Source organism: Notothenia coriiceps, unplaced genomic scaffold, assembly GCF_000735185.1.
Source record: "Notothenia coriiceps isolate Sejong01 unplaced genomic scaffold, NC01 NC01_scaffold00015782, whole genome shotgun sequence".
Classification (NCBI taxonomy): Eukaryota; Metazoa; Chordata; class Actinopteri; order Perciformes; family Nototheniidae; genus Notothenia; species Notothenia coriiceps.
This window is the reverse complement of record NW_011348483.1, coordinates 41,472-67,807: the sequence shown is the minus strand read 5'-3', so window position 1 is coordinate 67,807 and position 26,336 is coordinate 41,472. Positions and strand designations below refer to the sequence as shown.

Here is a 26,336-nt window from a genome sequence, read left to right as displayed (position 1 = left end):
TATATATATATTAACTTGCTTGGTGGTGATTAGAACTTTTTAAATCATTGTTTGCCTTTCAAGCCTAGACTGTTTTGTTTCATTATGCAGGTAGAATCACAGCATCTCCCTCTTTATATGTCACCGAATCCAAAATGAGATCCCCCCCCACTTAACAGCTGCTATTGCTGTCTGTGGGTATAACTATTTGACCAGTGCATGTGCTTCTGATGTGTCAATCAGTATCAAACCTACCTGATATTTTGTGTTTAGACTGCTAAATCTCAACCCAGTGTCTGGACTTCCCATTGAGTCTATGTCCTGAAATAATGTAATCTGAGATGCCCTCTGCGAAACATTTAGTGAACCTTTTTTCAATGTAGAGCTCTAATGGTTTTACTTGTATTCAGATTTTCCTTGAGGTGCTCCAAATGTCCTCTTCCACGCCCTCATGTCTTTATCCAAAAGACTGGTGTACATTCTGAAGGCTGTCCCTAGAACAAAAAAATGACACATATTCTAATAAAGGAATAATGGAGAGGAGCTCATTTGGGGGGCAACATTTGCTGGCAAAGAATTTATTTTTTATTTTTGCCTAACCATAAATATTATCACACGAAAGAAATGTGTTTTAATGTGCAGTTCAATGAGTGATAAGCAAACGCAGTCTTTGAACGTTTTTTAAATGCTTACTTTTTGCATGAAGCAGCAGTAAATAGACACAACGCCTCCATCCATCAGCAGTACTACGATACTTGGTATTTCAAGCTCCGTCTGCAGAAATAGCCCAACAGTTCTGAACGCTCATAGCAATGCTTTTTCAATGCAAGCTGATTGTAACCATCCTACTGACATAAGCTCATGTATTTGTGCGCACACACACAAAAAAGGCAGTACCTTGCTCACTTTTTTTTCTTTTCTCTCTCAGGCATGCATAGATGACAATGTTGACATGGTTACTTTCCTGGTGGAGAACGGAGCTGCCATCAACCAGCCCGACAATGAGGGCTGGATCCCCCTCCACGCTGCAGCCTCCTGTGGATACCTGGACATAGCAGAGTGAGTATCAAGAGGCCAGTTTATTCCGTTTCTAAGAAGAATACTGTATCTGTTTCATCAGGTTTGGTTTCATTTAGCTCACCCTTACATCCTATTATTTTAATTTTTGTTGTAACTGTAGCACTCTTCATTGTTGCTTTCAGAGGTCCAGCTGCTACTATACAATTTATTTGGATTGCAGTGCACAAAGTGACACAATGGCCGACACTGCTAGGCTCCAGCTGAGGTCTACACTGTCCTGTCACCTCTCTATGACCCCCATTACTGACCTCTGTCCTGTCTCTATATTGGTGCTGGCAAGATTGTCTACTAAGAATTGCCTAGTCTTGCAATGTCAAACCCTTTAACATAATCTTGTTTTTACCTCAATTAAATGTGTGCGCATATCCAACATTCAGCATTTGTATCAGTCAGGATCATTTGAGCTAGCATGGCAGAATCAACCAACATAAGCAATTTTTCTCCGTAGCACACAGTTCTTCCAGCAGCGGCCCATCTGATAGCTCAGATATAGTTAGTGATGTAATCAAATATGGAGAGATCAGGCGGCTATATCTGGAATCAAGCTCTAGAGTTTCACTGTAGTATTCTCTTGCCCCTAGTCCTTTTCAGGTAAGAAGTCTGCGCTCAGGGCACAGAACACAGAGATGTTATCAGAGTATATTTAAACAGGCTGAAGAGCTCAGTTGTACTCATTGTTCAGCACATAGGGAGTGTGCTGTGACCTGCTTTACTTCTGTGTTACATTACAGGAACATGAAGATGTAGCCTTCCTATTGATGTCTCCCAAAGAGACTGAATGTAGGAATATACACAACCATTTAGAGATTCTTTCCGAGTGAAATTCTCTGAATCTCTGTGTCCAGTAGGCCTCATGAACTCTGCATAGGCACTGGGCTAGTTCTACAGAAAACAAGACTTTTTTTGTTGTGGCATAATGAACGAAAGGGCAAGTGTTTGGCCTGAAACTGGTGACTAATGGAGATATCATGTCATAGAGAGAAACTCTGCTGCTTGTGTGGGTGGTGCGCTCTCAGTAGACACATTTTAATCCCAGCAGGACTCTATCTCTAAGCTGCTCCCAGTGTCACCACAGGTTAAGGAGCCCACAGTCAGACTCCACACCACAAACCATCAAGTACTGCTGTTCCAAAATAGGCAGAATTGAAAGTCCAATTAAGAAGATATAAAACGCTGTAGCGTAACTGCGTCAGTTGGTTGCCATTTAGGAGGGGGAAGTCGTAAGCTCTGAGCCCGTCTCAAGTGGTGTCGGCCTAATGAGAAGGACCCGAGTCTCACCACAGCTTAATTGGAAGCAGCTGAAGTCAAGATGTTGAATGGGTGAAAAGGCCTTAAATCTCTGCTGGGGGGAGGACAAAAATATAAAGCGTTAAATCAGTAAGGCATGGTCCACACATATGTTTTTATTCTTTCAAATTGTTTTTGCAACTTAAAAAATTATAATTATATTGCTGGAAAGGCCAATGAGCAGGTTCTCACACTCACACACCACAAAGACATGCAAAAGGTGAGTTTTCAGTGACCTAAAAATGCCGTGTGGGTGTGTACCAAAGGCCAAAACGCATAGAAGACGCCAAGTTTTGGAAAAAAAAACTTGTTGACTTCCCATTGAATACTGTGTTTGGTGCTTATTTTGATTGTCTGCTTCCGTTACGGGTTTTAGGGTTCAACTCCAGGTCTTTAAAACAATTATGCAGACAAAGAATTATGATGTTTAAACTATATGACCAACATTTTCACAAATTGCCCGTTTATGTAATTGGGGTACACTTTTCGCTTGGGTGAACTCCACTTAACACCTCGTAATTTGTTAGGAGACCACCTAGTTGATCCTGAGTCTTAAAATTCAGCACTAAAATGGGAATGAGTGCTTCCATTGCATGTAGTAGCTGTTATGACTTACTAGATGGTAGTTTTGTGTAAAACCTAGAAAGTTTTGCAACAGCCACACACCTGTCGGGATTTGTGCCACTCCTTATTCATTCTCCTCTTTTTATTTATTGTTTAGGTGTGGCACGCTCACTCTGTTTGCACAGCCTTAGGAAGACCCTCTGCAACTTAAATACCAACACGTGAGCCATTTGCAAACACATATTTGAAGATGTGCTTTGGTTATTTATTTACCCTTATCATATAGTCTGTGCTACACACGAGCAAAAGCTTGCGGTCTTTTCTTTCATCCCCCACAGAAAAAAATGTCAATGTTGTTGGGAATTTGTGACAGGCCAAAGAGGTGCAGAGATGCAGACTGTGATGTGTGGTCAACTAATGTTGGCACTGAACCAAAAGTAACATTAAACAGCTCCTGTCCTTCAACTGTTTCCAGATCAGTTAGAGGAAGTGACAGTTGACTCTACCTACTTCCTTTTCACCCAGACAGAGGCGACAGTTTGACCTCAAACTTTTCAGTATAAAAATCAACCAGACTACCTCTTTCAGGAAAAACACCACTTTGGAAAGTGTTACAAGGATGTTTATATCCATATCATGCGAGGTACTATGTAAAATGTGTGTGTGTTTTTTGCAGGTATCTCATCGCCCAGGGTGCCAGTGTAGGAGTTGTGAACAGTGAGGGTGAGACTCCGCTGGACATCGCAGAAGAGGAGGCGATGGAGGAGCTCCTTAAGAATGAGATCAACAAACAAGGTACAGTATTAAAGATATCTTCAACTCTGTTGTCTGGTCTATGTTTGACTGATGGGTCTCCTTTCTCTCCCAACTCAAATATCAAACCAAGTGAATCAAAAACCTTGGTATCAAACCGTATCTTATATAACTACTTTGGTTTGGATATTTTCACCGGAAGTCCAATACTCATTGCCTTCCACATTTTAACTTAAACAAATATAAACAATATTTTATTTTATTTTGTCGCTGTGTTGCTGGTTATGCAAGCTGTTAAAATAAATGTACCCGCCTGTATGCCGGTTGAGAACAGTTATTGTTTTCTTATGTACGAGAATGTTGTCCACAGAGTTTTCATCGAGTGTCAGTCACCTGATGTTTTGCACTTGCTCGCCTGAATAATTCTTACATAATATAGAATAGTGATCCAGCTGCGTTGTGAGCACTCATGTGATGACTCAAAACTGATAAGTCAAGTTTTTCTATTCTGGGATGGGGCATTCTTAAGATAATGAAGTCCCTCCCTTATGGTTAAGGGCCACGCGCAAACGTGTCAGCTAGCCCCAGACCACAGGGGTGCACCTCAGCTCACTATTTGCCTTTTTTATAAAGATAGCTTTACATTACCATATTGAATGCTACATTTTACGAGTGCTCTGATCTGCAAGCGGTCGTTTTTTGAAGATTTTTGTTCTCAATAGTTTGATCACTGATCTTCATAAAGGCGCATCAGGAGAGCCTATCAGATGACTCCTGAATCTTACATTTTAAATGTTTTCAAAACTCAATTCTCCAAGAGATGCACACACACACACACACACACACACACACACACACACACACACACACACACACATATATATATATATAAATATACACACACACACACACACACACACACACACACACACACACACACACACACACACACACACACACACACACACACACACACACACACACACACACACACACACACACACACACACACACACACACTTTTCAGCAGTTGATGGAATCGTCCCAGAAATACTGATCTGAGCAACCTTACCACATTATACATGGTCATTGATGGAAGGTGTGAAACGCAACTGTGCACAGGTTTCCAATCATGAGAGCCCCATTAGAAATGTGTATAATAAGCACATTCCATATGTAATATACACCATAATGCCTCTTCTGCAATCATACTATTTCAAGTGTATTGTGCTCTGTTTAATTTCTAGTATCTGTAGCAACCCTTAAATAAACATTCTCCCTGTAACTGTCAGTCTCCTCAGAGTTCTTTAAGTTGTGTGTTTAAAAGCACACAGCATACAGTGATAATTACACCCAAGGTGCTGTTTGCATGTTACGCTCCTGGTCTGTGTTATATAACGGCGGTGAGACATGCAATCAAGCGAACCTCAAGTATCTTGGCCAGCGGCAGTTGTCAGCGTTCATTTGAGATCCCTGAGTGATGTGCTGCGCTGCCTCCTATAAGATCACTGACAGACCCAAAACCATACTTCATTTTCATTGTTCATACACTCATCAAAGCCAAACTACTGAATACTTTTTCATTATGTATTCAAGTTTGAGCTATATTTATTCTTCAATGCAGGCTTGCGTAACACTGCTTTCGAAGACACAACTTCAGTGAAGAGTGAATTTGCAATAATCCTGGCCTCAGGGCAGCTGCAGGCAAACCGCAGCTCAGGCTTCTGTGTTCGAGGTAGCAGGCAGCATTATGCAACTGGCTGTTGTGTAAGACTCCTGTATGATTTGTAATGTGGTTTTCTCCTCTCAAAGACATACAAGTCATGGGGTTAAAATTCTTAGTAAGTGGCCATGGTTTCTCCTTGGCTGGGACAACCTCTAGATCCTCTCCTTGACCCTGATTGGGTCAATTGACTGGACAGCCACCCAGCCCCCTCCCTCCTCCCCTTTAGCTGCTTAATGAGAGCTTCTGCATGTCCTTGTAATGGGCTGAAGGTGGACAATCTCATTAGGGCTGCACGATATCGGAAAAAAACTGACATTGCGATTCCCCCCCCCCCCCCCNNTATTGCGATATGAAAACATACAGGAATTGAAGAAAAGACTGTTTTTTTCCCCGCAAACCATCCTTTCTTCAACTTTCATGCTATACAATTGGTATTTTTTTTTAAACTATATTTAACCGGATGAAGGATTTTAGTCACGGACGTCTGGATCTTAAGTTATCAGAGCAACAAGCTGAACTAGCCCGGTTAGCAGCGCCGCACTGCCCCGGAGAAACACATGAGACTACTTTATTCAGTGTTTTTACCTTTAATCACGGGGTCCGTTTGCTTTGGAGATTTGATTGTGATTGGTGGCTTGCTGTGCATGCAGAGCCTGCATGTCACTCACTCAAGTACCCCTGACATGAGAGCCGTGCAAGTTTTCCTTTTGTAGCAAGCAGCAAAATAATTGTAACATGATGTGTTTGAGTTAATTTGCCTACTTAATATCACAAGTCCTAAAAAAAAGGAAAAGAAAAAAAAGCGTTTTAAAAAATCGCACGTCCTGCGATGTGCTTATCACGATATATCGTGCAGCCCTAAATCTCATACATTTTTCCATCACACTATGGCTTGTAGCGAGAGGACACAGGGTTGACTTGTGTTACTCTTACATTATTTACCTTATCTCAAAAATAGTTGTTTTGCCCTTTTTTCAAAAAAACAATACCTCTGAGAATCCTTCAGGCTAGATTTCTGTACATATATTTCTCCAGAAATACTGTAGGTATATTGAGGTGAAGGAGGAGGAAGGTCCTATTTTTTTTTTTTAGGTCTATTGAATTTTCTCCCTATCTTCTCGTGTAGAAGATGTGCTGTTCTCTTGTAAATCTCATCTTTGAAACGCTGCCAACTCCTACACTCGGCTCTTATTCTGTAGTCCTACTTAGAGGCCATTAGGCCCCCGGCTTTTTATAGACTCAGTGTAGGCTACTTCCCAAGAGATCACGGGACGGATCTCTACCTGGACGTCTCCCATTGCCTACATTAACTGAACTGCCATAAGGAGGTTTAAGGTTCATTTCACCACATACCATTTATGCCCTGTTCTTCCTCCTATTTGTAAGAAAATACATCCCAACTCAGTTTGAATTATAGCATTTCTGTGGTGTCCCACCTTTAATGCCGGTAATTTAAGAATTACACTTTATATTCCTGGCAATGTATGCTCTTAATCCAACATTTAAAATCATGCATTTTGAAACCACTGTCCTACACCTAACTAAGCTGCAGTTTTGTAAAAGTTTGATTTATGATTCGGATTTGTATACCTTTCTTTTTTCTTTTTTTTTATAAATAAAGGAATGAGACTATTTTATGACGTGGATTACTAAATGACAGCTACTCTGATCAGCCACCCATGTTGAGGCAATGGTTCAGCCCCTGTCAGAAATTCAAGCTTGGTTTGAAATGTGAAGACTGAAACTTGGAAACCAGTCAAACATAAACTCAGACACTGAGTCATCTTCTTCCCATTCGTTTTCACTTTCTTAGACTCCAGCCCACTAATGAGAAACATGTCCTCCAGTTTAAACAAGCCAAATAATCCCAGTGCTTTGCTCAGTTTAAGCCAGTGTGCTGTAAAGTGGATTGTCACTGATTTTGAGGCCAATTGTCAAAAGATTGAAAGGGCAAAAAGCTTCTAGCAGGTGTCTTAGTGTCTTTGTTATGGCTCAAGTTCCCTCTTCGTGCTTAACAGACCTTCTTGTGCTCATCTCCAGCTAGCAATGGCTAAACCCCTGAGTAGAGTAAGACCTTTCCTCTTCCTGTCCTTTTCTTAAGCACAACTCGCAGACACAGATGTCCTCTTTCATTGGTTTAAGAGCTTGAGGCAATATTTAAGCTTTCTTGAGTTTCAGGAAATGAGTGATGATGTATCCTCGGGAGTAGAATAAAAAACCTATACGATCAGCTGAAGTTCTGGCTCCGACCCCAGAGCACTTCTTGGATCACTGTTTATGTAGTCCAACACAGTTAACACTCACGCAGCAGTACATTTCAGAGCGTCTCGTGTTCCAGCCAGGTGTCAACAGGACAATACCGGCCTGTTTTCACTGCTGCACTGCACGCAGCTTATGGCTTAGACATATTGACCCACTTAAACGGCTGAAGCCTGCGTTTTGCAGCCACTATTTCTTCGACAAATTGACAGAATATTGGCACATAACCGTTTGCTAAAGTGCTTTACAACACCCTCTAGTGTTTAGAAAGGATGCCAGAATAATGTCTGCGCTTCCTCTGTAGAGCCTTAAATGAAATGGATAACATTACATGACATGGATAACATTAATGGAAGCACTGGGGTTCACGGGTTGAATCTTGTGTAAAAGACTTTGTCATAATTGCGACATAATGGTTCCCATGTGTCCTGGAAAACCTGGAAAGCAGTTCATAAATGTTTCAGTCGTTGAAAACACATGGGAAAGGTAAACCTTGTTGCCATGGAAAATTATTTCAACATTTGCTATTTTCATTTTGCTGAGAATCAACTACAAGGCTCTCTATCTGACATCGTGTACTTAGTGTAACTAAAAGGGAGTAGTTATAATATAGTTGGATAACAATTAATGGGAAAACAACTATGTAAGTTAAAGATTAGCTAATTGCGTTACTTTTTTCTTTGCTGGCATTTTATCTTTGAAATGCTGCATTGTTTAGGTCAAACGGACACAAACTTAATATATTCAAATTTTGTTTTGCTTTGGGTATTTGCTTGATTCTATGAATGAATCTTTCCTCCTTTCTAAGCATTTAAGAAATGATTTGTGTATATGTGTAAAGACTGCATGTCTTATTATAAACAATAACATGGTGGTGTTTTTCCTATCCTAGACAGACCCTCAAAAAAGATGAATAACTAGCTCTTGAAAACCAAGCAAATATTTTACTCATGGCTTTGCATTGAACTATTTAGGTTGTCTTTCAACTGTGACCAAATCTAAAATAATGTATCAAACACTCACATTTGAATCTAGATGTAAAACGAACATTTTCCTTGACCAATACCTTGAGTGTGGCATGTTCACGTTCCTCCATTCTCTGATCTAGGAGTCACAGCTTGTTCATCTCTCTCTCTCTCTCTCTCATCAGGGGTGGATATCGAAGCAGCCCGGAAAGAGGAGGAGCGGATCATGCTGAGGGACGCCCGGCAGTGGCTCAACAGCGGCCAGATCCAAGACAGCCGGCACACCAAGTCCGGAGGAACGGCGCTCCACGTTGCTGCTGCGAAAGGATATGTCGAGGTTTTAAAGTAAGCTTTTGATTTCACAGGTAGAAGAAGAATATAACAACCAACTCTTCTGTTACATAAAACTGTAAATCACATTATATAAATGCTACCTATGTTAAGGCCCGTTTCCTTCGTTAATGCCAGACATATCTTGGTGTATGCATCTTGTCAGTGATTTGACATTGTCTCAGTGGGTTGTTAATAAGCTCCGCTGCTCGAGGAAAGGAACTGCAGCCACCTGTCCATCTGGTCTGGGAACCCAGCCAGCACACTTCATACTGCCATAGAAAGCTCTTAAGATCTCCGATGACTCCAATACACACAAGACAGCGATCTAAATGTTTCCCCCATCATAACACATTTTGCCAACCTCATTCTTTTCCAGCTTAGGGAGGAATTCAGATTATCAGATTATGTGTTTTGGTATCTCATAAATCTGACCCAGGGTTACAATGCTGACGTACATCTAAAAGCCTGGAATTGATCAGCATCTTTTTTTAAATATTGGTTCACAGAGAGCAGAGAACCAGATTTCTAATTCTAATAAACTTGTTTTTGTCTCTCCTCTCACTCTCCACTCCTTCATCGTGCAGGCTTTTAATCCAAACAGGGTATGATGTAAATATTAAGGACTTTGATGGCTGGACTCCTCTCCATGCATCAGCACACTGGGGCAAAGAGGAGGCATGTCGGATACTGGTGGAGAGTCTCTGTGACATGGACCTCATTAATAAAATGGTGAGCAAATGGAACAGTCATGAGTCCTGTCATTAAGAGATGTGCAATCCAGATTTTAGATACTTTTTATTTCTTTCCCTCAGGGTCAGACTGCTTTCGATGTAGCAGACGAAGATGTTGTGGGACACTTAGAAGAACTACAAAAGAAACAGAATCTGGTAAGTCATTATTGTAATCTAATCAAATATACATGTATTATTTTTTACAAGATTGTTTTGGTGTCTAATATTGTATGCTTTCCCGTCTTATCTCCTGTTGTATCTCCTTTTTTTTTTATATTCCAGCTGATCGGTGACAAAAAAGACGTTAAGAAATCTCCTCTGATTGAAATGCCAACCACTGGGGATAACAACCAATCACTGAAACCGATCAAGAGGTATGTGTTTAAAGATTTATGGTGATAAATTGAAACTACTGACTTACTTAGTGTGAGGATTACATAAATATAACTAAATATTACATTCTCCATCTACGTCTTGTTTTCTCCCTGTTACTGAATAATGTCCCACACTGATGCTGTAGTTCTGTACTGACGGTGTTAAATGTATTTGTTGCAGCAAAGAGACGCTGCTTCTGGAGCCAGAAAAGAGCGCCCTACGCATTGAGACCTTGGAGCCGGAGAAGGTGGATGAAGTAGAGGAGGGGAAGAAGGACGAATCGAGCTGCTCCAGTGAGGAAGAGGACGACGAAGATTCAGAGTCGGAGACTGAAGCAGGTACTGTGTTTGAGGGTAGTATTCAGATCCAGTACTAATGCCATACTGTAAAAGTATTCTGTTACAAGTAAGTACTTGGGTAAAAGTAAATAAGTGCAGTCAGCAAAATGTAGAAAGTATTAAAACGTAAAAGCAGCCAAGACAGAAACGATCTTAAAAAACACAACAACTAATTAACTCAAAATATTCAAATACATTTGAAAATAACTTGAATGTTTATGGATGCCAATTAGTTATCTCTCAATTGGCTAGTTGATTAAAGGATTTCCTTGGGTTTCTATAGTCTGTTGGCTAGTATGATATTATATTGTATAAACTCTTGTGTTTTTAATGCAAATGTAAGCTCTTGTCTTTTTAACTAAAGTTACAAATAAATGTAGTAGATTACAATATTTCAATGTTTCTATAAATTGCAGTGGTAAAGTACATTGATGTAAAAAACAAAACATTATGCAATTCAAGTTTATCACATTTGAACATAAATGCTATACTTTAGTGAATGTACTTCGCAGTTTGACTTATTTTAGACTTCAATCTGTTCTCCAGACTTAGAATTGACTGGTTGTTGGTTACATTTGTATTTCATTCATTCGGCTCTGTCTTTTGATATGTGTCACCAATAACAGGTTCCATACTTGTTTTGATTCATTGTTGTTTGACTCTCGCTCGTTTCTCTCTCCCCCCTCCAGACAAGAGCAAGCCTGCAGCATCGGTGAGCAACAGCACGACGCCCGCCCCTGCGGACATCACCATGTCGCCTCCAACCAGCCCAACCAACCAGGTGACAACCCCCCCCCCCCTCACCGGTGAACATGGTGCGACCTGGTGGACGAGCATTTATCATCCTCCCCTGCGCCGACAGCTGCCACAGTGCTGGCTTCAAAAGAAGCAAATTGATTTTAAAAAGCCCTGGAGGAAACTAGCAGCTGATGTGATCATGGCGCTCCCATCAAAACACCAAGAGCAGTATCACATCAACCGTGTTCTACGGAGACACAGTGGTGCCTCACTCGATACACAAATCAGTGTAATTCACCATCTCGTTAGCTGTGAAATGGAGTTTGCGTTCAAGTGGGAGAAAAACTGACTGGAGATACTGGGGGTTTACATAAATGAGTTTGCAGTTCACACTCGGGGCCACCACAGCAATAGTTGTCCCTGCTTGTGATTTGCTTTTCATGTCGCAGTACAATGAGCACACACTGCTAACAAATGTCACGGAGGCCCTGAGAGTGACATTTAAAAGTGATTGTTGGTGGCGTTGGGGGCAAACACTGCAACAGGCTGAGCAGTGGGGATGATTAATGGCCATTATTCTGGAAGATGGTAACAGTTCATCATAAGATGGGAAACCAGGAAGCTAAGAGTGGTTTAGTTTTTAGGAATAAAACTAAGGCTTGCATGGGAGTGCTGATTTCCCACTTTTGAGTCTGCTGCCCTCTGCTGGCAGAATGAGGCCAAGCACTTAACTAACGTTGCCAAAGTGGACACATAATGCTTCAAATATCTTACATTTAGCCAAAGGATATTGTTAACTGTATATTGTTGTAAATACTCATTTATATTATATGAAATACTTGTCAAATTATATTCATTTACATTCACAGATATAAAACGGATGTTATAAATATATATGGTTATATTTAAAGATTGGAACCGTATTGATACTAATTAAAAGTGACACAAAATAATAAGTAATAAAATAGTTTATGCGATTATTATATTGTCTTTAAAAATATATTTTCTCTTGAGTATGGACAAATTATTCCCAGTGAAATAATATAAATCCCATCCCAACTAGAAACTTTCAAATCTACCTTCATCCTCCTCTCATTCTTTTGTATCTTCCTAAACCTCTCATGTATGGGATACACAAGAGCCCTGACGCCCATTCCTTAAGTTATTATCATTCCACACTCCTGAATGCAGCCTAAATGGCAGGGTACCTTCACAGTTTTCTGTTCCCCTCCCCCCCACCTCACAAGTAGGCCACCTCTCCAAAACGTCCTAAATGTTGTTTATTTTCTCCTGCTTCTGTTCTTGCGATGATCTCCTTGTTCCAGTCCTCGTTTGAAGCCTAGTGCTCACACATCACAATGTCTTCTGTCTAACAAGAGTGAGAAAAACATTAACAACGTCCAGTTTCGACACTACCAAATGTTTGTTGGACCTGTCACTTATTCCAGCTGAAAACTATACCGGTAGCCCCCCCTGGTTTGGCAGTAAGCATTGTGTGGTGTGACTAGGCCTTACAAATCTGTCCTTGTCATGTAGTGTGTTTCTTTTGCTGCTGCTTCTGTCTTATTCTGGCTTTTTTCTATCTCAACCTCCTCCCTGCCCCCCCCCCCTCCGCATCTTTCTCATCCTGGGCTCTTGTTGGTTGGCTTTTAGTTTGATTGTGTTACTCCCCTCATGCCTGTGGCGGAGCCAGGCTGTCCTGCATTGTGGCGTCAAGGCTTGCGCAAAACTGGCATATCTCTGTTGCCCAAAAAACTGATGGTGAGGCATTGGTGTGCACCAGAGTTGTTCTCTCATCCTACATGCACCTGTGCACTAAATTAAAGTATTTTACACCTCCCCCCGCCCCCTTCTAACCACCCTGGCCTGATCCAGGTGACGCAGAATGAACCCCCTAACGCTGGCGTCCACTCATAAACCCTCCATGGTTGTGTTTTCACTTTTAATCAACAAATGCACTCTCCTGGTCGTCCTTCACCGTGTGTCTGTGTTTTGTTTGGTTGCTCATGACCATGTATGCATCTTTGGATAGTGTATCATGTGGCCAAACCTGAAGTCCATCAACCGGAGCCTAAAAAACCAACATGTTTGATCGGTTTACTCAGAAATAACTTTTAGTATTGGTCGTGGTTATGATCTCTTAACTGGCATGCCCGTCCTCAGCCCCTGGAGATTAATCCAAATGGTTTTTGACCTGATTGACGTTTGTGTTACTCACCAATATGACTCAAAATCTCCTAACTATTTAAATGTGTAGAGATTTTAGCTTTGCATACTTAACCCCCTGCCCCGTTCCTCTCCCTCTCAGAACCCTCCGCCTGCCGGAAAGGTCGCATCTAAGGTGGTGGAGGACGACAGGAAGGACGAGTCTCCTGCTTCGTGGCGGCTGGGTTTGAGGAAGACAGGCAGCTACGGGGCGCTGGCGGAGATCACGGCCACCAAGGAGGCTCAGAGGGAGAAGGACACGAGCGGGGTGATGCGCTCTGCCTCCAGCCCCCGCCTGTCCTCGTCTCTGGACAACAAAGACAAAGAGAAGGTCAACTCTAGTATAGAATTTAGAAATATGAAAATGCTGTACCTTTTTTATGAGAGCTCACTGAAGACTTGTATCCCTTGTTTGACAGTTTCACTAACGTTGGTCCTTTTTTGTCTGCAGGAAAAAGATAAAGGAACTCGGCTTGCTTACGTTGCCCCCACCATCCCCAGGAGACTGGCCAGTACTTCGGACATCGACGAGAAGGAGAACAGGTGAGACCTTTGGGCCTGGCTCTGTGCTAACATGCATTGGTTTGAGCGGCTCCTGCTGCCCACTGCTGTATGTTGCAGGCAACATGCCTCAATGCTATGCATGCTGTGTTGGCCTTAGAAACAGGCTTTCATTAGGATGTTATGTTTAGTAAGACAAAGAAGGGTAGATTTCAAACTAGGGTAGACATCTATCTATATCAGATCTGTTTGAGGAAGATTGAGGTACTATTGAAGTGTAATCCCCAGGGACTCTACTGCTCTGATACGTAGTGGCTCATACACCCGGCGACGCTGGGATGATGACCTGAAGAACTCCGAAGGAAGCGCCTCCACCAACCGAACCCCCACCTACCAGCGCAGGTCAGCCTCTACTGCGACACAAGTCCCACCCCCCCTCCTCATCAGAGCTCTGCTCCATCTGATGTCATGTGTTTATCCATTATGAGGTGGACTTGCATAGCCTTGGAACTAATACCACTGTGTAGGCAGCATTGATAGTTGTTTATCAGCCGCCTACTGTACATTTGGCTCAGATTATGTCATCAGAGATATGTACGTACATGCTTCCATGCACAGCTGCTGAGAAAGCACCTTTTCTCTATCACTGCCACTGAGTGTGTTGCATGACTGTACCTGTCCTGTCAGGCCGCTGTGCCACTGAGTCTTCATAGCATTACTCATTATGACATTTTAACAAGCCTATATACCTGTCTGACTGTCAGATACATCAAATTCTTAGAGTTGTTTGTGGCACAAAACCTAGACATGGACTCAAGCTGCATGCATGTCATATGGGGAAATCCTGGATCCATGATCTATCTTAAAATCTCTAAATATTCCTAGTTTTTACCTTAGAACTTGACTGTTCAAGGTGATTGCAATCACCACAAATCTACAAAAATCTTCATTCATGAATTCTCCAAACACTTTAACTCCTGACAGTTGCTATGATTCGACATCCATCCCCATATGACATGAATGCACAAATAGTGTGTGTATAAGCTTAATACCCCTTAAATATATATGTGTCCTGTACTATATCTGTTTGTGTGTGCGCCTCCACCGCTAACATGCCTCTCTCGCTCCCACCCGCCTGCCAACACGCAGCACGTCCCACACGCTAGCACTAGGGCGGAGCGGCAGCACGCGGGACGTGCCAGCCAAGTCTTCGTCCACCTCCAGCTTGGACCCTAACACCTGTAACACTAAACCCTGGCAGCCACCCGCCTCCCACTACCAGTCTTACAGCATTTACCGCAGGTATACCCGCAACCCCCCCCCACCCCCACCAGGGCACCGCCGTCTCTACACCCTCCTGTCCTCTCCGACTGTCCGTGCTCTGCTCACTGCCTACCATGAGTACTGTGTTGCATTTAATGTCCATATGACAAGTCTGCAAACCTTCAATGTTGATGATATGGAGGAATAGATATAATAGAATATATAATAGAATATCAAGGAAATTATGTTCGGATAAAACATTTTCTGAAACAGTATTTTAAATGTGCTTTTTGGGAGCACAGGTAATTTTCCTGTTATTTTTTCACTCAGCCGCCCACATCATTTCTTAAAAATTGGGGCTTAGCAAGTGCCTTCTGAGCTTCTTTATTTTACAAGCGGATATCCAAATACAAAACTTATATTCATCAGGCCGCTTTGGCTAAAAGTAAAATGTTTCTTAAAAATGATGTGGAAAATTGCAAGGTCCGAGTGAAACTCTTCAAGAAAGCTCTCATTACTTGACACTCAAAAAAAAAATATATAATTTAAATCATGTCACTGGTCATTTATGAACAGATTACTTGACCATTCTTGGCACAGCTATTGGCTTTGCAAAATAAAATGGAGTAGTCTCCAAAAGACTGCTTCTTTTCACAAGAGTTTTATCTCTAAAGCTTCCTCTAGTCTAGAGGGTTTCTCAAATAATATATAAAGCGTCTGTGACATTTTGTCCATTTAAATAATACATGCCGTGCAGCCATTAGTATCCACAGAGGGTTAGATACGAAATACAGCATTCAGACTGACTGTCAAACCTCTGCTCTTAGAAATGCAATACATGTCTGAGAAGTGTTAAGTAAATAACAGAAAAAGAGTGCTTACATCTAATAATCAACTAATTAGCTCTACAATAACTTAGCTAGATGCTGTGGTTGTTAACATATCGGTATTTGTATTCTGCTCTGGCTCACTGGTGACCCTGCTGTGTCCATGTCTGACGTTTTGTCCTCCAGCGGCTCCTTTGGCAGAAGGAACGAGGACTTGGGTTCCTCGACCACCACCTCGCCCTCTTCCACCACCACCACCACCACCTCTGTTACCTCGCCCACAGGCCATCGTGGACTGCTCTCCAGCCTGGGCTCCTCCTCCACCCGCACTGGCTCCACCAGTCTCACCAGCAGGTAATCAACAGCTTGTAGAAATTCCACTAGTGTTATGACTCTGGATTTTCTCAGAGAAGGTTTATTCCTTTTTTTCTGTATACACACTACAAACAGCATAGAACATTAATACACCATAGATCAGGTATAAATAAGACGGTATAATACAGAATTAATATATTACAGAGCGTTATTGACAATTTTATATATTATGAACAAATATGAGTATGCCGTAGAAAATATAGATGTTTTATAAATACAGTCCTATTTAGGAAAAAAATTATATTTTATTTTTAAAAAAAGAGGAGTGACTTAAAACATCTTCCCCACCTCTTCAGAGATTACAAAAAGGGATTTAATGAAAGATTGTCCTGGCAAAACACTTATTTTCACCTGTTCTAATGTCATGGACACAGGTGAGACAACAACTTCTATAAGTCTGGACCACCTTCACTCACCTTCAAAGTATTTTATGCTGCAGTACCTGACCTCTACAGTGGCTGCCAACAGACATGTGGCCTCACTTACAACCACACATTTATGTTTTATAACAAAGCCATTGAAACTGGATCCCTCAGTTTAAGCAAGTTTCTTGTTCTGTGTGAACAGGTACTGGTCAGAGGAGAGTGCAGACAGGGAGAAGGAGAAGGAGTCTGCTGCCGTCATCCCTACTATAAACACTGGCTCCACGACCACCTCGTCCTCCACCACCACCACCGCCACATCCACCACCACCACTGGCATTGTCACTGGCTCTGAAAGACGCAGGTAACTCATTAAAAGGTCTACAAAGCTCATGTATATCCAAACTATTGTCTCACCTTCTGATGTGTCTTTATACATTTACTAAAGGCAGCTCTAACATATTTTGGCACTAGCATTAATATTGTTCCGTCAGTCAAATAGTTATCCGGATGCTCTTCCTTTGTTTGAGAACAGGGTGTGTGTGATCTTGAACTCTGTACACACAGACAGACAGAGAAAGTCTCTCTTCTCCTCCACAGTGTGACAGAGGGAGCATTTATTTGCGTGTGTGTGTGTTTGTATGAGTGGGGTCGAGTGCACGTCTTCCTGTAGCAAACGCTGAAATAAGCCACCTGTCATAGTTGGAGTGAAGCGGGAGTGTTTCAGAGACTGGATTGCTGCAGTGACTTTTCCTTTTAAGGGAGGAGGGTAGAAGCTGCACATTTTCCTCAAGGCCGAGGCTCCAAATGCGCTGAATGAGTTCATAATTCAGTAGTAGTGAGGAACACTGACGCAAAGGGCTAGATTCATTTACAGTTTTATAACCCGGAGCCTTTTGAGCCTGGTACTGTTACAGCAAAAGGTTGAATGAATCAGAATACCTTTATTAGTCCCACAGAGGGGAATGTGCAGCGTTACAGCAGGAAAGAGCCACAGACAGCTTAGTGTTGCATATCTGAAATGCAAACATAACTGAATCCTATTTCACCACAGTAACTTTAAGAAGGATTAAGAGTTGTTTTAGGGCTCAGGAAATTGATTTATTACAACGAAAATCTGTTCCACCTAACATTTCTTGACATTAATAGCTGCCTTACATTTACACCAGTTCACCAATGTTCTTCATATATCTGCACTCTTACTTTTGGCAAGTGGAAGCCTACATTCCCTCAGCTTTGGCCACTCGTAGTGCCTTACGATTTTAATATATTAACTTAGCAATAATTATTGTTTAAGATAATAGTTATTTTCTTCATTTCCCGGCTAGTTCATAAATGAAAGCGGCCATCTTGCTGATCACAAGCTACCTTAAACACATTTACCAGATATATTAATAAAATACATTTAAACAGAAAAATATTTTATTGCACTTTCCCCATCTCAACACGGATCTGATTCTGGATTGAAGTATTTATGCTTTTATTGCCAGATGAATTAACCCTGTGTGTGTGTGTGTCTCAGGTCATACCTGACGCCAGTGCGAGACGAGGAGTCAGAGTCTCAGAGGAAAGCTCGCTCCAGACAGGCTCGACAGTCGAGGAGGTCCACCCAGGTTAGTTCATTTCAAAGTGTTGAGCTCTTTCTTTTCCTCCATCCCACCAAAAAAAGGCACACTTTTTGGTACCAATAAGTCTCCTACGTCGTGGTGACTTCTAGTTGTACCTGGGTTGCATCATGGTTTTATAGCCATGTGTGTTTAAATGAATGTTGTCACACTGGTTGAAATGCCATGTTTTGTGTACATAGACACCACTTAACATCCAGGCCTGTACAAAGAGCTGACTGTTTTACTAGCTGAATTTTATAGGACAACAAAGAACAAATTAAACATTGTAAATCACCAGCTAGACTTTTCACTGCACAACTGCTAAGAGCTTGGTTTGAATAATACAATTATGTTTATAAAGGTCTAAGCCAAGCCAATAGTAAGAATTCTAGAGTTCAAAGTTCATTGGGAAACCGGGTTCATACTTTTATGATCTAACTCAAGAACTGTTCTTAATTTGGCTTTGAATGAAATGTTATCTATTAGGTTTAATGAATTCCTGTCTTAATTGATTTCTGTTGGTATTATGTTTGGTTTCGGCAGCACTTTATTTTTCCTTCTGTGTATGAAAAGTGCTATGTAAATGAAGTTTGATTGACCGATGTTGTATTGCGATCTCGTCCCAGGGTGTAACTCTGACTGACCTGCAAGAGGCTGAGAAAACCATCGGCAGGAGTCGTCCCCCAAAGACCCGAGAGGAGGAGAAGGAGAAGGAGGAGAAAGAGAAGCAGGACAAGGAGAAGCAGGAAGAGAAAAAGGAGATGGAGACTAAGGAAGACGATTACCGGTCGAAGTACCGCAGCCTCGAAGAGGTACATCTCTGCCCTGCATGTAATAACTTCCACACCCTGAATATTTGACTACAATGTCCCTCTAACCGTTCGCCTTTCTCCCTACCAGCGCTACCGGCCTTCGTCTTCCTCCTCTTCCTCCGCCATTTCCTCGGTCAGCACTGCATCCACCCCGTACTCTAGCACCGGCTTGTCCTACAGCTCCAGCTCCCTCAACAGGCCCAACAGTCTGACGGGGATCACCTCCTCCTACAGCCGCTCCTCCAGAGACACGGAAAAAGGTCCGTACCATTCCCATCAGAATACACATCGAAATCCGCTATATGGGCTATTAAATTCCTTTATTAACGATAGTTATATATCAGTGGCGAGCCGTCAGGGTCCTTTCTGAGGGCCTAAGATATTCTACAAAATAATATTTAAAAACATTAAAAAATATATGTATTATTTTTTTGTTTTACCAAAATAACTTGATTTAATTGTATTTAAAATAAAATTTCCAAAGAAATAAATCCTTCGAATCTGCTTATTCAGTTTCTGCTTGAATGTGAAGGGTTAAATGAAAGAAGCTCCTTCAGACGTCTCCGAGTTACTGTGAAGACGGGAGCTGATTGGTGGTCCTGCTGTACATTCAGAGGGCCCGCTATAGTAACTGAACGAGAGAGTAATGTCAAATGACAGTAGAATTGACCAATCATATCTTCCCTCTAAATGGGTGGGTTTTATTATCACGGACTTTACAGACTTTTACGGACTGTGAAGCTTTTCTTGTTTCCATAGCAACAACAACTTCCTGTCAACAGCGTAAACTCGCCTTTAAAATAAAAGCATGCCAAATTACACTTAAGACATACAACTGCAACGAAAGTAACAAACACAATGCAATATCCTTTTCAAAGAACACAAATAGGGTTATTTACAGGTGTTGTTTTGTGTGGTAGAGGGTCGCTTTCATTGATGCGTTTTGCACCCCGGGCCGTTGTTTTGATATTCCGCTGAAGTATACGCTGTGACATAATCACTCATTTTTTTTTTTTTTCGAGGGAAGGGTTGGGGGTCAGAGGGCCTAGGTATACAAGTCACGGCTCGCCACTGTTGTATATACTGTACACACAGAATGCAGATTTAAAGCGATTTAACGATGGCACACAACAGTAGACAAACACAAAATATGATTTTTAATTCAATTCAGGTTAAAACATATAAGCACAAATCACATGATTTCCAAAAATGTAAAATATCCACACAAAAAATAAATAAAAATACAATCAAATAATAATTAAAAAAATATTCAAATAATTTATTATGAAATAAAAAAGGGCCATTTAAAGAGGTTACTGCTAATTAAAGCATGTTTTGTACTATGGATTAGATTTAAAATGTCTACAGATGAAATAGTAAAAAAACTGGTTTTGGAAGATGTGTTCTAACACGGCTAAAAGCCATCTTTGATTACCTTAACTATCCTGAAACAAATATTTATTCAGTGCTATGATCTCCAATATAAAGCGATGACGGCGCAGGGTAGTGGTGGTCTAATGGATAGTGAGGTGGGCTGAAGATCGGAAGGTTGTGAGTTCAAATCCCGCCTGGAACATCAGCACTAGTGTGCCCTTGAGTAAGGCACTTAGCCCTTAGTTTCTCCAGGGAGAATGTCCCTGTAATCGGTCATTGTAAGTCGCTTTGGATAAAAGCGTCAGCTAAATGTAATGTAATGCATGTGGACTTGGCTGGTGTCAGTCTCCATAGGTTCACATTCACATGGGCAAACTGCCACATGCTGACCAAGTGCATCCAGACAGAAAGGGATTGGGTTGTGTCTCAAATGAAGTCACTCTTCTCTTAACAAATAAATCCATGAAGCATCCCTGGGAAAACAGAAAGCCATTTGAATCTGTTCAACTGACGGAAACACTGACCTCTTTGTTCTCCCACGACCAAAACCTTTTCTCTTTTATTCCCTCTGAACTCGAGCCAAGTCGAGTTGTTGTCCTGACTGTGCTTTTGTGAAGTGAAATCATGCCTTATTTAACATTATCCTTATAATCCTCTAATCCTTGTTGAAATTACTGTATGAGTATTTGCTTACTGTAATAATAACAGTCACATTTTGCTGGGAGAAATATCACGTGTGTGTGTGTGTGTGTGTGTGTGTAGTTAACCTGCTGTCCTTCTACTTGATTGGACAGAAATGGACAAAAGGGAGGAGGAGAAGGAGGGAGAGGACAAGTCTCAGCCTCGCTCCATACGGGATCGCAGGCGGCCCCGCGAGAAGAGACGCTCCACCGGGGTCTCCTTCTGGACCCAAGAGGTGAGACACTCAATGACAGGAGTTTCAATTTGTATTTAAGTATTCGTAGCATTCTTCATAAGGGGCAGCCGCTCGCAACCCTCAAAGGTTCTTTCATCATTTGGACGTTAACCCTTTTATCCTTATTTTGTATTAAAGGGTGGCGACCCTGACCAGCAGTCAGACTCGGAGGACGGCAGCATCAAGGGAGAGCCACAGGTAACTCAACACACACACACACACACACACACACACACACAGACACACACACACACACACACACACACACACACACACACACACACACACACACACACACACACACACACACACACACACACACACACACACACACACACACAGCAGGAAGTAGGGAAAAAATACTCAACTGACAGCCAAAAGCAAACTTACCCTTTGGCTTTTCTTGTGTGTCCAGACCTCAGTTTGATTCTTGCCCTTCTGCATTTCCTCTCTATTCTCATCCTTCCTCTTGTCTCATCTCTTGAAGTCAAGGCCAAGCGAGTCCGGCAGTCTTTGATATTCAGCGCTCTGCCCTGTGCAGGGATCATTTCCTCCCCTGCCACTTATCTTTCAGTCTCACCCTCTGATGCCTTTGAATTTTCTTTACATCTTCGGGTGATTGACTGGGTGACCTTGAACACCAAAAGTGGTATCAGACATGGATCAGTGGGTTTTAAAAACATGCAGACATGCTAAGGAGAGGAAGTCTGGGTCACTTGGGTCAAAGCACACACTCATAACAAGATGGTGGAGAGTTTTTCAGATTTGGAGATAATATTTAAAACTGTTCAACACAAAATGTATGCTATTTTGTGCTTTTTGTTTTTTACATGAACTCACTGTTAATGTCAATTTGACCCAGTGATGAGCGAAGTTAACGTGTAATTAACCGGTCTTCCAGTCCCTTAAATCAAAAATAAAATCATATATAAGCTCTTAGATTCATTTAATTGTGTTTATACTATCCATGGAAGAAGCAGCATGGGGCAGAAAGGGCAGTGTTGTGGAAATATTGCTGGCTGCTGAACATCCTGTTTAAATGGGAGTGTCTTTTAATAGCAGACAGTAGTCGCAGCGTTCAACCATCACTTTCAGCCGGATAGTAGAGAGGGTGGAGCAGCAGCAGAGCACTGAATAGGAAACAAACAATTATCTCTTCATGGAGATTGGAAAGCGAACAGGAAAAGCGTTTGAGTCTCTTTCTTTCCTGCCTGACACTCTCAACAGTTTACATTGCATAGTATTGCATTTTTAGACAACATCACCAAGACTCAACTTTTAAATCTCTGATGATGCAATTCAGGATCAGTTTTGTAATTTAATTTCCTAGTCTTGCAGTAAATGGAGTTACACTGGCACACTTCAAAGCTCCAGGGCTTCTTGACTCAGATGGTAGCATTGTTGTGTCACCGCCCTCTGTCTGCCTCAGGAAGCTCACTGTCATTTTAGAATAGCTGGAAGCCCCGACCCGCCCTATCTGACGCCCGGCCCCGCTCTGAGGGCCGCTGCTGAGGCTCTGCACAGCGGGCCCGGAGACGCATCGGGCACTTAGCTGGCATGACAGCTGCTTAGACATAAGTCAGATATGTGATTAGTGCAGGAGTGTGTGTGTGTCTGTGTAGGAAGGATGCAGATTGAAAGCTCAGAGAGAAGGGCTGCAGAATCTGAAAGTATGACATTAAGTTTCAAATGAAAAACACATCCCATTTTATTCTTCTACTTAGTTTTGCTGTATGTATAAGAAGGCAATGTCTGCTTTCGGTTTCATTGAGTGTTCATTTTTCTTCTCTATCCACATTAACATATCTTTCATTTTTGTTTTCCTACAGAGTGACAGATTGTCCAGGTATGGTTTCCCCTTTTTATATTATCATTCTATTTTGTATTATTATCTTTTATATGCTGTCCGTGTTATAACGATTCTAATTTAATTACATTTCTGTCGCAGGAACGAGAGCAGCACTTCAACCTTAGATCGCAACGACACTCTTTATAGCCGCGGCTATGGAGAGAGTCGGAGGACATACTCTAGCCGACTGGACAGAGACGACACCACTGACTATAAGAAGGTGTGTAGTGTATTTAAAACGCTATACAAACTGCTGCTATAGATCAGTTGGGTTCCTGGTTTAATTTTGAAGACTGGCAAATGATGCTGTTAGACTCAGGACTCTGGAACACAGAAGATTCATTAAAAAGAAAAGTTACTGGCTGCTACAAAATGTTTGTTTTTCTTCTTCATGTAATTGATTATGATTGCTAACAATCCGTAGTAGTAGGCCCGATTTAACATATAATACCATTAAGTATTATTTTACAATCACCCTTTAATAATTGATAGCACAGTCTAAAAAGTACCAAGTGATATAACATTTTAAAGGGACAATACATATTTGTCCTCTTATCTTTAATGATATATATCAAATTGTTTTGGTGTAAGTGTTGGAGATAATGACAGTAAAGATGTCGGCCTCATGAAGACATTTAGCAATAAAAAAATAAATAAAAAAAATAGCAAGAGTACTGTAAAAAATATGAGTTCCTGCTTTTGAGCTGGACAGTCCCTTTAAGGGGAATGAGAGAAGTTTGGATTTGCGACCCTCAAAATGTGGAATTGATACAATACTAGGCTTTTACAAATGACTTGCCTATCACACCTGCTGACTGTCTTTGTGCATTTCCTCCCTGCAGCTCTACGAGCAGATCTTAGCTGAGAACGAGAAGTTGAAGGCCCAGTTACGTGACACAGACCTGGAGCTGGCAGACTTGAAGCTACAACTAGAGAAGGCCACACAGGTACACTGACCTCACACCAATTCAGATCTATCGTAATAATAACACAATTCCTGATGCCTGATGTTTTTCCCCCTCACTGCAGAGGCAGGAACGCTATGCCGACCGATCGCAGCTTGAGATGGAGAAAAGGGTAATGACAGTTCAATAACGCAACTCACAAACAAATGTCCTTCTTACACCATGACTGAAAAACATGATTAACTTCTGTCTCTCAAGTTCATCTCTAATAAATACAGAAGTCAGGTCTGTTCTCTCTGATAAATCCCTGCTTTAAACACGATGGTAACTCCACCAATGGGTTTTTATCTGAAGGTTACAAGCAGGCCCCAATTTCATCTGGGTGGTGGTATGATCTTAACCTGACTCTTTGTATCAGTCTACTCTCTGCTGCTGTCTGCGTGTCACACATGTAGTCGGGGGGGGGGGGTCAAAGGGACTTCCTCCCTCCTCTCCACCCAGAACACCCCTCCCTTCTCTCACCCGTTTTAAAACCTAATAGGCAGCGTGTGGTCACCTCTTCTCAAGATTGCTTATTTTGTTATTTTTGCGTGTGTGTTGAAGTGTGTTGATCTCAATGTATGCAGGAAGACTGTAGGCGGTCGAACGACTGTTGAAACAACTTGTGCATGTGTGTGAAATGACAGTCAAAGCATGTGTGTGTTTTCATCATTTTCCACTCATTCAATTATTGACATCTTCAGTTGCAGATGTGTCGCAATGAAACCCTACATTTGTAAAAATCCATCCATTACTTTCAAAACCCATCCTCCATTTGTCTCTTATAATAGAAGAATGTCCTCTTCAGTGGAAAAAATGACATTCTGCCCATGTTCACGAGTCGTTTACTTATCATCCTTAACAACCTCTAAACATCTACGTCCCCATCCCTTGACTCATTCATTTCCTTACATATGAATCATTTCTACATCACTGAATATGTAAGTGAACTGGATGTTGCTTGCAGATTCCTCACAAGACATGTGTGTGTGTTCCAGTGCGTGCTGTCGCCCACCCTCACCATCCTCCACACCTTTGTGTATGCAGTGTGTCGAGTGTGCTTTCTGCTATCTCTGTTCATAGTCCTGAGTTAACCTGCCTTTCCTCCGCCTGCAGGAAAGAAGAGCTCTAGAAAGGAAGATATCTGAGATGGAGGAGGAACTTAAGGTATAAACACACACACACACACATTATATTTTCTGTTCATGTACAGTGGGGGTTTTAGAAGATAGGAGTCTATTAGGAGTGGTGAGTCACCTCAAATGCCATGATGCGTAAAAGATCATATGCAATTATTACAGACTTGATTTATTTTCATGGTTTTGCCTTTACTTGAACTCTAACATGGAATTTATCATCCGGGAATGTGAGCAGCAGATCAGCCGCTTTCCCGTAACTCAGCATTTCCCATCTGGAGTATTATAATATAAGTAATAATGAGTTATCTGGTTGAATACAGAATTGTGTTTTCCTTAAGATACTCTGTATGCACATTATATCTTTTCCTAAGGAGCCCCTTGTGGATCACTCGGGACATTTTTGCCTTTTTTTATTTTAATTTAATAGATTTTTATGGCATAGATTTTGGCAATGGTGTAAGGTTTCTTTTCTTCCTTTTTTTATAATTCCACCTTGACTCCTATTATTATAAACCGTGTATCCAACAGTCAGACGGTCACACAACTAAGGACAGAAATGCCCCATTATTTTTGAGGCACAAGGGTGAAGCAGGACAATCATGATATGGTCAGCTGTTGTAATCCATGTTGACATGGGGGGGGAGATAATGTATTAAATTCTAGTAAGCAGGTGTTTACCAGAATGGGTCATGTCGCTGTGATTACAAAGTGTGTTTACTTTTAGGCAGCTCGCTGATCTTATCAATTTGACCTACAAGCATCATGCTGAGGCGGAAAGCTCTTAATCATTCCTTCGGTTTCTAAAAATCTGTCCCCATTTTTCTAACAATCTTCCTTTTCTGTTTCCCCTCTCTCCTTCCTCTCGGCCCCTCTTCTTCTCTATTAATTTATACTGTCCTGTCTTTCATTAAACCTTTCCCTAACCCCTCATTTGTTTATTGAAACTTCCTTTTTCTGCCATTCTGTCTCTCTCTTCTCCTGTCCTCCTCCTCCTCCTCCTCCTCCTCCTCTCTTTTTTCTCTGTCTTCCTCGTT

General features: G+C 41.6%; 1 protein-coding gene across 5 annotated transcripts in view; it reads left to right on the top strand.

Annotated features, from left to right (window-relative positions):
• The window catches only part of ppp1r12a (protein phosphatase 1, regulatory subunit 12A), a 49,620-nt gene that overhangs the window by 19,211 nt on the left and 4,073 nt on the right, over positions 1-26,336 (top strand). For 2 of the 5 annotated variants that reach the window (XM_010775470.1, XM_010775472.1), the window contains exons 2-25: positions 908-1,038; positions 3,587-3,705; positions 8,799-8,958; positions 9,531-9,675; positions 9,759-9,833; positions 9,960-10,051; positions 10,233-10,390; positions 11,080-11,171; positions 13,437-13,664; positions 13,785-13,876; positions 14,123-14,236; positions 14,984-15,136; positions 16,111-16,278; positions 16,867-17,025; positions 18,184-18,274; positions 18,895-19,080; positions 19,169-19,340; positions 21,249-21,370; positions 21,509-21,568; positions 23,200-23,216; positions 23,319-23,439; positions 24,062-24,166; positions 24,249-24,296; positions 25,280-25,330. In XM_010775470.1, the coding sequence (XP_010773772.1) occupies positions 908-1,038; positions 3,587-3,705; positions 8,799-8,958; positions 9,531-9,675; positions 9,759-9,833; positions 9,960-10,051; positions 10,233-10,390; positions 11,080-11,171; positions 13,437-13,664; positions 13,785-13,876; positions 14,123-14,236; positions 14,984-15,136; positions 16,111-16,278; positions 16,867-17,025; positions 18,184-18,274; positions 18,895-19,080; positions 19,169-19,340; positions 21,249-21,370; positions 21,509-21,568; positions 23,200-23,216; positions 23,319-23,439; positions 24,062-24,166; positions 24,249-24,296; positions 25,280-25,330 (2,859 nt within the window). The remainder of the gene's footprint in view (positions 1-907; positions 1,039-3,586; positions 3,706-8,798; positions 8,959-9,530; positions 9,676-9,758; positions 9,834-9,959; positions 10,052-10,232; positions 10,391-11,079; positions 11,172-13,436; positions 13,665-13,784; positions 13,877-14,122; positions 14,237-14,983; positions 15,137-16,110; positions 16,279-16,866; positions 17,026-18,183; positions 18,275-18,894; positions 19,081-19,168; positions 19,341-21,248; positions 21,371-21,508; positions 21,569-23,199; positions 23,217-23,318; positions 23,440-24,061; positions 24,167-24,248; positions 24,297-25,279; positions 25,331-26,336) is intronic. The other 3 variants (XM_010775471.1, XM_010775473.1, XM_010775474.1) reach the window with 3 other exon arrangements.